The sequence below is a fragment of the Lampris incognitus genome, chromosome 9 (genome assembly GCF_029633865.1).
Source record: "Lampris incognitus isolate fLamInc1 chromosome 9, fLamInc1.hap2, whole genome shotgun sequence".
NCBI classification, from domain to species: domain Eukaryota; kingdom Metazoa; phylum Chordata; class Actinopteri; order Lampriformes; family Lampridae; genus Lampris; species Lampris incognitus.
Genome location: NC_079219.1, coordinates 34,095,195 through 34,107,678, shown reverse-complemented (window position 1 = coordinate 34,107,678; position 12,484 = coordinate 34,095,195). Strand labels below are relative to the sequence as shown.

The 12,484-nt window shown below is 44.7% G+C and overlaps 1 protein-coding gene across 1 annotated transcript in view; it reads left to right on the top strand.

Annotated features, from left to right (window-relative positions):
• adcy2a (adenylate cyclase 2a) overlaps positions 1-12,484 on the top strand; it is a 223,558-nt gene that overhangs the window by 172,962 nt on the left and 38,112 nt on the right. Inside the window, exons 9-15 of the mRNA XM_056286380.1 lie at positions 2,154-2,286; positions 3,628-3,804; positions 3,941-3,984; positions 4,161-4,241; positions 4,573-4,642; positions 4,903-5,000; positions 5,164-5,248. Of these exons, the coding sequence (XP_056142355.1) occupies positions 2,154-2,286; positions 3,628-3,804; positions 3,941-3,984; positions 4,161-4,241; positions 4,573-4,642; positions 4,903-5,000; positions 5,164-5,248 (688 nt within the window). The remainder of the gene's footprint in view (positions 1-2,153; positions 2,287-3,627; positions 3,805-3,940; positions 3,985-4,160; positions 4,242-4,572; positions 4,643-4,902; positions 5,001-5,163; positions 5,249-12,484) is intronic.

Sequence of the window (12,484 nt, the reverse complement as noted above, 5' to 3'; positions counted from 1 at the left end):
TCTCGTTTAATAAAACATTGCATCTACCTTTGTCCGCCGGAAGGATGAAGATGTTATTGTCTGTACTGAGAGCCGTGAGTGCATTCCTTTCATCTCTACTGATGTTGGATGGCGGCGGCTTCGCATTGGTGAGGCAGGATGAAACCTTCATCCACAGTTGCTCCACTTCTGGGTCTGTGATGTTGTTGTTACCGATCACAGATTCCGTGGCTGTGATCAGTTCCACTAGCAGGACTTGCCTCGGTGTGAGAGCACACTTAAACCCCTTAGCAAGTATATCTTACATCCCGCCTGGGTGAGTTGTCTATCGGAGAGATTCTTCAATTCTTCATCCACTTGTCTCTGCCTGCCATTGAGGGTGTCGTCCATTGTCCTGTCAATATCCCTGGCATGCAGCAGGTAGGCCAAACTTCTTTTGCTGCCTGGTTTTTGACTTTCGATGTTGTGCTAGACGAGCCTTCTCCGTCAACTCAATCACATGTTGGAAAGAGGTTTTATGTAGACCCGACGTAAGTCTCTGTTGGATCTGCTCCTCTTTGGCTTTCAAAGCATCGGTGGTAAAATTAGTTGGTCTCACCCGTTCATTCAACAGCTGGCTCTGTTCCCTCTGGAGGATTTGGTAGCTCAGTGGCCTTTGACAGAAGATTTCATTTGCAGGTTCTTAGGTACAAAATTAGGTGCTGCTCTGTCTGCACTTGAGGCTGAATCTCAGGTGGTTCCTGTAATCCGCTATCTTACACACTGTTCGCTCGTACTCATGAACATGTTTAAGGCAATCCTCACCAAAATTAGTCAAAATGTCTTGACGTATGCTCAATAATCCAGGTAAGGAAATCCCAGAAAGTTGAATCAGTTCATCTGGACACAATGTTTAGTGGCAGAAACGTTTCATCACTCATCGATTTATGGGCTTGGCTAGTACTTGGATGGGAGACCATCCATCCATCCATCCATCCATTTTCCAAGCTACTAATTAGGGTCGTGGGGTGCTGGAGCCTATCCCAGCAGTCATTGAGTGGAAGGCAGGGAAACACCCTGGGCAGGTCGCCAGTCCATCACTGGGCAGACACATTCACACCTAGGGACAATTCAGTATGTCCGATTTACCTGACCTACATGTCTTTGGACTGTGGGAGGAAACTGGAGCACCGAAGAACTTGAATGGGAGATCTCATGGGGAAATTAAGTTTCTGCTGGAAGTAGTGTTGGTGGGCCAGTAGGAGCAGTCTTCCCTCTGGTCCTAATAAAACAATATCTCAATGCCCCAGTGCAGTGACGGAGACACTGTGCTGTAGGAGATGCTGTCCTTCGGATGAGACGTTAATCCCAGATCCTGACTCACTGTGGTCATTAAAGATCCCATGGCACTTATCGCAAAGAGTAGGGGGTTCCCCGGTGTCCTGGTAAAATTCCCAACCTGGCTATACCCCTCTGGGCACCTAATCATCTCCCAGTGTAATTGGCTCAATGATGTCCTTCCTGTCCATCTCAAGCTGATGTGTGGAGCAGCTGGATAGCTCAGTACATAAGAACACTGGCTTTCCCATCAGAGATTGGGGGTTCAAAGTCCGATTGGGACGAGACTCCAGTAAGAGTCCGTGGCATAGACTCCTAATGTTGTACAAGCCAACTACATCTCAGATGTACATCACCTTGGATAAAAGTGTCTGCTAAATTAAATTGTGTGGTGAGTGTTGTGGTGCAAAATGGCTGCTGTGCATCACCCAGGTGGGTGCTACACATAGGTAGTGGTTGAGGTGAGTTTACTCCCTTCACTGTGAAGCACATTGCGTATCGAGATAAAGCGCTATATAAATGTAATCCATCCATCATTATTTTAATTTAAGTGGCTTCATCAGTCCCAATTGACGAAGTCACTTAGATGAGAGATGAAACATTTCTCCTACCACTAAACAGTGTGTGCTGATGAACTGATTCAAGTTTCTGCAATTTCCTTACCTGGATTATTGAGCATGCATCAAGACATTGGAAGAAGAAAAAAGAAAAAAACATTTGATTTTTTTTTCCAATACAATTTCCATAATGGCATGTTGTACCATTTTAGATCATTTTAATAAAAGCCACTTCTAAATTGATTTAAAATGGTAATCATGAAATGAACAAACTTATTGACTGTCTCATGGAATTTTCAGGCGAGTCCACATCACATCTGTAACACTGGATAACTTGGATGGTGCCTATAAGGTGGAGGATGGGGATGGACAAGAAAGAGACCCCTACCTGAAGGAGCATGGAGTCACTACCTACCTAGTCATCAATCCAAAGGTAGTATAAAAGCTGAGAATCATGTTCAAACAAGTCCACTTTTAGGGAGTTGTTCCTTATCCGATGCGAGGGTCTATGGACATGATGTTGGGTTGCTGTAAAGCCCCTTGAGGCAAACTTGTAATTTGTGATATTGGGCTATAAAAATAAAATTGACTTGACATATAGAGAATGCAAAAAGGAACTCAGAAATGTCATTTGTCTTCACATTTTGAGAGAAAAAAACAAGTTACAAAATAATGAGGTCAGTTGTGGGCATCCGGGTGGTGTGGCGGTCTATTCTGTTGCCTACCAACACGAGGATCGCAAGTTCAAATCCCCGTGTTACCTCCAGCTTGGTCAGGCATCCCTACAGACACAACTGGCCGTGTCTGCAGGTGGGAAGCCAGGTGTGGGTATGTGTCCTGGTCGCTGCACTAGCGCCTCCTCTGGTCGGTCGGGGTGCCTGTTCAGGGGGGAGGGGGAACTGGGGGGGAATAGCGTGATCCTCCCACGTGCTACTTCCCCCTGGCAAAACTCCTCACTGTCAAGTGAGAAGAAGCGGCTGGCGACTCCACATGTATCGGAGGAAGCATGTGGTAGTCTGCAGCCCTCCCCGGGTCGGCAGAGTGGGTTGAGCTGAAACCGGGACAGTTCGGAAGAGTGGGGTAATTGGCCAAGTACAATTGGAGTGAAAAAGGGGGGGGGGAATTAGGTCAACCAAAATCCTCCATGGATTCATATAGACTATTACCATATGATGTCATCGATACAGTATAGTTAATAGTAGAGACAGAGTTGAATCTTACTTGACACTGGACTCAGATCTAAATGTGAATCTAAAATATCATGATCTGGAGACTCCACATGTATCGGAGGAAGCATGTGGTAGTTTGCAGCCCTCCCCGGATCGGCAGAGTGGTTGAGATGAAACCGGGACATTTCGGAAGAGTGGGGTAATTGGCCAAGTACAATTGGAGTGAAAAAGGGGGGGGGGGATGAGGTCAACCAAAATCCTCCATGGATTCATATAGACTATTACCATATGATGTCATTGATACTGTGTAGTTAACAGTAGAGACAGAGAGTTGAATCTTACTTGACACTGGACTCAGATCTAAATATGAATGTAAAATATCATGATCTTTAAGAAGTACGTACATCTCTCCCATCATGTTAGGTCAATTCAAACTTTATTTATATAGCACATTTCATACACAGGGCAACACAATGTGCTTTACATAAAATGACAATACAATCGTAGCACAATCATAGAAGTGCAAATGTATGCGTTTTATTTTGATTCCACATATGTTTGCTTGTTTGTTTGTTTATTTGGTTGTTTTTTGTTTCACTGTGCAGGTGGAGCGTCGCAGCCCACAGTACCACTACCGGCCCAGACACACCATAGATGGGGCAAAAATGAGGGCCTCAGTCAGAATGACCCGGTACCTGGAGTCCTGGGGAGCTGCCAAGCCCTTTGCCAACTTGCACCACCGAGACAGCATGACCAACGAGAATGGAAAGATCAACACAGCTGTGAGTAATTTCTTCTACAATTATGATTAAATGTGGATGATTAAGAAGGTAATCTATACATTATTATGTTAGATTACAAAAGCCCTCCTTGAGTTAGTTAAAGTCCATGCTTTCTTTTCTCATGCTCCATGCCAAGGATGTGCCAATGGGGCAGTATCACTTCCAGAGGAGATCAGAGAGGTAAGCTGCTACTTCTTCACAGCTTTGGCAAGGATTATTCTACATGGCCGAGCATTACACAGCCAGAGATGGCTGTTTAGCAGTACTAGACCCCGCCAGAAGCCTTGATAAGTGTGACTAATATGATCATAAATCATGAAATCGCTGTCTCTTTTTCATCTTGTTATCCCAAAAAGAACAAAGTCTCAGAAGAAACGGTTTGAAGAGGAACTTAATGAAAGGATGATCCGGACATTTGATGGGATAAATTCTCAAAAGTAAGGGAGAATTATGCCATTTTTATAATCTTTTATACTACTCTATTCAACATGAATGTGAAAAAAAGTAAAGGATAGGCACAAATCTTTGAAAATTTTGCCCATGCCAAAAGAATCTAATATCTAAAAACGCAAGTTAAAGCCCTCCATAATTGAGTGATGAAGGGGGAATGATGTAAGGAAGAGCACCCACAATGTTAACACATATTATGGCATATAATTTGTGTTAACATCTTAAACACGTTCCTTGTTTTCACAAATTTTAATAAATGGGATTCTTTTTTTCTAGTTTTTTTTTCTGCTCCTTCACCATGTCTCCATTTGCTTCCAGACAGTGGCTGAAGTCCGAGGACATTCAGAGAATATCATTATTCTTTCACAACAAATCCTTAGAGAAGGAGGTAAGAGTCAGCTCAAGTAGACCGGCATCATTCCACACCTCAGTGGATGTGTCCGAGTTGTGGCTTCAAGGGGAATCATAGATCATATTTTCACTGCCCCTTTTTACATTGCCCTAACCCGACTCCCTGGAAAACCAGGCTTGTCACAGGCAGACACGTCTGTCATATTTGTCAAAGATTAGAGTGTTTCAAGTAATATGAATATTGCTTCCTGAGGGTCCCTTTCTAAAATTGGCCTCTTCTTCCTCTCTTTGTTTTAGTACAGGGCAACAACCTTGCCAGCCTTTAAATATTACATCACCTGCGCCTGTCTGATCTTTTTTTGCATATTCATTGTGCAGATTTTGGTCCTGCCAAAGTAAGTGTTTCCAGAAGTCGCGCAAATGTTTGTTACTTGATGTTTTGAATCCATGATTTAGTGTTATGGTGAAAATGGCATGCATATTTTACTTCCAAATTTTACATATTTCTAAAGGCAAGTTTCTGAGAAATTGTTTTATTTATTTTTCCCCCCTTTTTAGAACGGCAGTCTTGGGAATATCATTTGGAATGTCTTTCCTTGCTCTTTCACTGATCCTTTTCATATGTTTCATCGGACACTTCCTGGTGAGTGACATGGCCCTTTTTAATTCAGTTGACTGTGTAGAGCCACATTCAGTATGCCTCTTTCCTGCAGTGCTCAGCATACAACAGAGTGAGACAATCCAAGTGAGAATCACCCAGATGAGAGTTATGTTTTGTTTTGTTTCCCCTTTTTCTCCCCAATTGTACTTGGCCAATTACTCCAATCTTTCGAGCCGTCCCGGTTTCAGCTCAACTCACCCTGCCGATCCGGGGAGGGCTGCAGACTACCACATGCCTCCTCCAATACATGTGGAGTCGCCAGCCGCTTCTTCTCACCTGATAATGAGGAGTTTCGCCAGGGGGACGTAGCGCAAGGGAGGATCACGTTATTCCCCCCAGTTCCCCCTTCCCCCCGAACAGGTACCCCGACCAACCAGATGAGGCACTAGTGCAGCGACAAGGATACATACCCACATCCGGCTTCCCACCCACAGACATGGCCAGTTGTGTCTGTGGGGACGCCTGATCAAGCCGGAGGTAACACGGGAATTCGAACCGACGATCTCCGTGTTGGTAGTCTATGGAATAGACCGCTACACTACCTGGATGCCTTGAGATTTATGTTTACTGACACTTTCTGGTGTCTGGTTGTTGAGATACTTGAAGAAATGCTTATGCTTTGCACATTGATGTATATTTGTACATTGTACCCCCCTGCCCATTTCACATATGCTGCACAGCAGCCATTGCTGTTGAAGCAGCCTGTTACATGTGTTTGGCTTCACACCCTGCCTCGGCTCACTTTCCTGATCCCAACTGTCAACTTTAAGTGACTGAAATATCGGAAAGACAAAAATAATTGAAGCAAAAAGAAAAAAAGGACTGTATATTGAAGACAGAACAAAACCCAATAAGCTACAGGCTAACACGAGTCATTCTTTCGAGTGCCTTCCATGAGCGGGAATCTGCTGCTTAGCTCTCAACTGTGCTTCCCTTTGTATATCACCCAGGGCTTCAAACCAAAACACGACCCATGATTTCTTAAGCTCAAAAGCCTCTCACTTCTTCTCATCAGCACGCCTCTCTCTTTGTTGCTACTGCTCCTCTCTCTTTGGGAGTGCCAGAGCTTTCCTTGATCTGACTTTGTATTTATATTGTGAAATTTGGAAACCCCTTAAAAAGCCTATCCTGGGCTGTGATTCAACAGCAGCTTGTGGTTCACAAGTGAACAGAGTGAAGATACTTGTGATTTGTGCTTAGAAATAATCATCAGCATGGTCCTTTTATGACAGGAAGTGCATCGAGGTTGTATTAAGTGATGGAAATCCGTCATTTTCATGTTAAAGAAGAGGTGGCTCTGTAGGATAATAATATTCTGAAACTTCTTTAAGTTTTTAAGAACAAATCATTCAACGGGCAGCACGGTGGCGCAGTGGTTAGTGCAGTCGCCTCACAGCGAGAAGGTCCTGGGTTCGAGCCTCCGGGGTAGTCCAACCTTGGCGGTCATCCCGGGTCGTCCTCTGTGTGGAGTTTGCATGTTCTCCCCGTGTCTGCGTCGGTTTCCTCCGGGTGCTCTGGTTTCCTCCCACAGTCCAAAGACATGTAGGTCAGGTGAATCGGCTGTACTAAATTGTCCCGAGGTGTGTGTGTGTGTGTGTGTGTGTGTGTGTGTGTGTGTGTGTGTGTGTGTGTGTGTGTGTGTGTGTGTGTGTGTGTGTGTGTCAGCCTGTGATGGACTGGCGGCCTGTCCAGGGTGTCTCTACACCTGCCGCCCAGTGACTGCAGGGATAGACTCCAACATCCCGTGACCCTGGTTGGGATAAGTGGCTTGGATAATGGATGGATGGAAATTGTTCAACTCCAATTAACACATATTTTTTTACTTACATTTTTGGTCCATGTTTACTTCCATCATTGTGGGATAAAATGTAAAATTAAGTTATACAAAACATGCCACACTGAGCTAGAAATTGTATTGTTTTTGTTTGCCACAACATAAGGCATATCCGGCTTCAAGGCTTGTACAACATAGAGTTTCCACACTGCTCATAGTCGAGTGGGCTAGAACCGCCTTTAGCCCGCTCAGCTAACTGATCCTGGTCTGGAGCAAGGTTAATTAACACTTTTCATGATTAGCCCTGGAAATTACTGAAAACAAGGGGCCTAAATGGCTAGTGTGAAAGAGCTGATCACTGATCTCTAATAAAATCTTGGTTCATAATGTAATTATAGAACGGCCATTAAGGCTGAAGCAAACAGAAGTTCTTCGGCAGCCATGTTTGTATTCCTTTCTGCCAGCTTATCACTATGATGCTTGTGTTGTGGGATGAAATAACCTGGTGAACATTTGGCATGCAGCAACACAAGCATCATGGCCAAGGCACACACCCCCTCACCTCAACCAAGCACCTCCAACTGCAAATGCCGTGTTAAGGCATCGTGTCCTCTTGAAGGAAAATGCCAGATAGAGGGAGTCATCTACCAGGCATTAGTGACAAGAGAAGACAACTGCAATGTGGGCACTTATGTGGGAGTAACAGAGGGCCCTTTTAAAATTAGGTTTGATGCCCATATGAGTAGCTTCAGAAATGAGCATGCGAAAAATGCAACGGCCTTAAGCCGCCACATTTGGTCATTGGTAGACAAGAATATCAATTATTCTGTCTCATGGAAAATCCTTGTGAAGAGTAGTGCATATTCAGTTAGAGGTAAAAGATGTAACCTGTGCTTGGTAGAAAAGTATATTATTATTTGCAGACCTGATATGTCCACCTTGAATAATAGAAACGAATTGGCCACCAGTTGTGGACACTGAAAAAAATATCTCCTTTTTAACTATAAGTAAAACGTCTTTATTATCCCCCCCCTCCATTAGATTATACACATGTGACATTTATTACAGTTTTTTAAATATATATTTTTTTAATATTTTAACTACCTGTCCTTCCAGCTGTGCCCCAACACCACCCCAGTATATAATTCACATAAATTACCTTGTTACATTTTTAATGTACGCTATTTTAACAGTGTCCTGACCCCTAAATGCTTTTCAAAACAAACCCCAGTCCCATTGGTTGTAATGTTTTCTACCCCTCCATTGGTTGCTGTGCATCATAAGTACCCACCCCATTGGTTGTTATAGTTTGAATGTTTCCCCATCTGATTGGTTGCTGTCCAACTGAAATTAGGGGCGTGACGCTGGGCAACACAAACTGTATTATTCTTTGTGAAAAAACATTAGCAACTGATGAGTGCGAGATGCACGAAACAAGCCTGTACTAAATCTATTTTCCTGTATCCGTATCCCGTATCCTGTTTCCTGTATCTGGGCGGCACAGTGGCGTAGTGGTTAGCACTGTCACCTCACAGCAAGAAGGTTCTGGGATCAAGCCCTGGGGTAGTCCAACCTTGGGGGTCATCCCGGATCATCCTCTGTGTGGAGTTTACATGTTCTCCCCATGTCTGCGTGGGTTTCCTCCGGGTGCTCTGGTTTGATCCCACAGTCCAAAGACCTGTAGGTCAGGTGAATCGGCCGTACTAAATTGTCCATAGGTATGAATGTGTGTAGGTGTATGTGTGTATGTCGGCTCTGTGTGATGGTCTGGCAGCCTGTCCAGGGTGTCTCCCCACCTGCCACCCAATGACTGCTGGGTAGGCTTCAGCATCCTCGCGACCCTGAGAGCAGGATAAGCAGCTCGGATAATGGATGGATGGATTTTTTCCCCTTTTTATCTCCAATTGTACTCGACCAATTACCCCACTCTCCGAGCCTTCCCGGTCACTGCTCCACCCTCTCTGCTGATCTGGGGAGGGCTACAGGCTACCACATGCCTCCTCTAATACATGTGGAGTCGCCAGCCGCTTATTTTCACCTGACAGTGAGGAGTTTCGTCGGGGGGATGTAGCACGTGGGAGGATCACACTATTCCCCCCAGTTCCCCGTCCCTATGAACAGGTGCCCCGACCTACCAGAGGAGGGGCTAGTACAGCGACTAGAATACATACCCACATCCGGCTTCCCACCCGCAAACATGGCCAATTGTGTCTGTAAGGACGCCCAACCAAGCCAGAGGTACACGGGGGATTCGAACCGGCGAGCTCCGTGTTGGTAGGCAATGGAATAGACCGCTATTCTACCTGGATGCCCTATAATATTATCTTTAACGTTAATAGTTGTTAACAGCATAGATGCTTACCTAGCAGGAATGTTAATTAGACTGCATTTTATAGAGCGCTACTCTCTCGGCCATAGCCACTCAAACCGCTTTACAGTTAATTAATGCCTCACATTTTACCCAAGCTAGCACACACAAACACGTACACCGACGGCAGTGTCAATCATGCAAGGTAATAACCAGCTCATCGGGAGCAGTTAGGGGTTAGGTGTCTTGCTCAGGGACACCTCGGCAATTTTGCAAGGAGTAGTTGAGAATCGAACCGCCAACCCTCCAGTTACCTCCTGAGCCACTGCTGCCTAAGGAAACAAGTTGCTGGCGATATCCATCCACACTTATTTGTGTGTGCTACTACAGCACTGGTGTTGGGAATACCAATATGGCATCACAGTGGTTTCACAGATTTTGTGTCGTTGTCAATCCAGAGTTTATTATAGGTCAGTGAAGTCTATGCTTAACTGAAGTATTTTCATTGACCAGTTAAGCCGCAGGCTAATACAGGACTACCAAATTGCACACAAAGCTGGTCCAGGGCTCATTAACCTAGGGCTAACCTTCTCACAATATGAAAGCAGAATGATTCAGCCAATCAGAGCTTTAAACTTGGACTGACCTCTCAAGAAACCTGATTTCCTTCTCCTTTGAAAACACATCCACTATATGATAATCGGTCACCTTCATCCTAGCAGCCATAAGAATTAAATTCTCAACCTTGCGGCACTTCAGTACCAGAGTGCTTTATGTATGTACCATTTTTCTATTCTTAGCCACAAAATAAGGTATTGACCTACTTAACATTTACTTCTAAAACTTTGTCCCTGTTTGGGAGGAACTGCTGGCGGGTACCTTGGAAAGGTCAGACATGTTTATTTGATGAACTGCCTTACATATTCTGCCGGTTCTGTTACTGTCGAATTCCACTTCTACTTTGAATTAGCCCTGGGCGGATTCTCGTACTGTGCATTTGATTTAATTAAAAAAAAAATCTCATTTGCTTGTTTCATTTGAGTTTTAAATGTCAATATTGGAGTTGTCGGTCAAGAAGCACTAACAAGATGCACTACGGTTTGTAAATACTGGGCATTGCCTCGTTTCAGACAAGTAAAATAGTGTTTCCTGCAGTCACTATATTTCTGTTGATCCCTATTATGAATGATATAATCTGCCATGCTTGGTTTGGAGTATTGTAATGCACATCTCCGAGCCATCCAAATGTCACATCCGCTCTGCCTCAGTGATGCTCAGGGATTGCTCTGAGATTATCAAGCAAATGATTCAGGCTTTCACTTTCATTATCTAGTTATGAGACACATTCAGCCAAAGGCAGGGTCATATAGAGGAAACGTAATTGACTGTAAGTGGGCCAGCTAGCATTTGCTGAAGCCCGGGAATGTTTGACTTTACTTTATTGTATCTCTGCAAACAGAACGTGAATGTATCTAAACATTAAAATGATGGTGAATGTGCTGTAAGATGTGTGTGTGCGAGTGTGTGTGTGTGTGTGTGTGTGTGTGTGTGTGTGTGTGTGTGTTGAACATTTCACCATGATTACGGAAGCAGTTGTGGAGTCTGTATGGATCCTGTATACGGTTGTATCACTGCAAAAAAAGAAAAAAAAGACTTATTGTGCCCAGCAGTGCCGATTTCCAAGCCAGTGAAACAAAAAGTGGAGTGTTTGAAGCACCCCTGTTGTCTTGTGTGGAATCTAGCATAAGTCAGATAGGATAAAATACCAGCAGGGTTCAGCAGAATACTTTGAAAATGTATTTAGTGCATGAATACTGGATAAAGTGTTCTAAATGTAATCAGTACTCAGTTACAATACTCAAAAAGAGTAGCTTACTCAGATTATTTTTAGAATACAACTTAAAAAGGCATGTATGAGCGTCCAGGTACCGTAGCGGTCTATTCTGTTGTCTACCAACACGGGGATCGCCGGTTCGAATCACCATGTTACCTCCGGCTTGGTCGAGTGTCCCTAAAGACACAATTTGCCATGTCTGCGAGTGGGAAGCCGGATGTGGGTATGTGTCCTGGTTGCTGCACTCTGGTCGGTCGGGGCGCCTGTTTGGGGGGGAGGGGTAACTGGGGGCAATAGCGTGATCCTCCCACGCGACGCGCTACATCCCCCTGGTGAAACTCCTCACTGTAAGGTGAAAAGAAACGGCTGGCGACTCCACATGTATTGGAGGAGGCATGTGGTAGTCTGCAGCCCTCCCCGGATCAGCAGAGGGGGTGGCGCAGCGACCAGGACAGCTCAGAGAGCGAGGTGATTGGCCAGGTACAATTGGGGAGGAAAAAAAAAGATGCACATGTGAAACAGTTGTGCTGTATCATGCATATTATTCATGTGACATTGTTTTTAATTCCTTTATAAGCATTTCCAATTCCATTATCTCAATGTGTGTTGACCAGCCTGCCAGTCACTGCTGTGCTGTACCCATGTTTGAGTCAGAACAGTAAAAAGTAAGTGCATTACATACTGATAATATAGAAATTAAGTATCTGTACTCAACCCACTTTACATTTCAAAACGCCAGTATTCATAGTACAGTTACTTTCTGAATTTTGAGGACAATGCTTTAGAATACTTCCCTTGTAATCAGCATCAGTATTATGGTAGGAATCGAAGTAAATTGGGGCAGCAGGGTGGCGCAGTGGTTTGCGTGGTTCCCTCACAGCAAGAAGGTCCTGGGTTCGAGCCCCGGGTTAGTCCAACTTTGGGGGTCATCCTCTGTGTGGAGTTTGCATGTTCTCCCCATGTCTGCATGGGTTTCCTCCCACAGTCCAAAGACATGTAGGTCAGGCGAATCGGCCATACTAAATTGTCCCTAGGTGTGAATGTGTGTGTGTGTGTGTGTGTGTGTGTGTGTGTGTGTGTGTGTGTGTGTGTGTGTGTGTGTGTGTGTGTGTGTCGGTCCTGTGATGGACTGGTGGCCTGTCCAGTGTGTCTCTCCACCTGCCGCCCAATAACTGCTGGGATAGGCTCCAGCATCCCCGTGACCCTGAGAGCAGGATAAGCGGTTTGGATAATGGATGGATGGATGGAAGTGAATTGTCTTTTAAAAGGTCTGCTTAGACTACAGGCTGCAACTCAGCAATG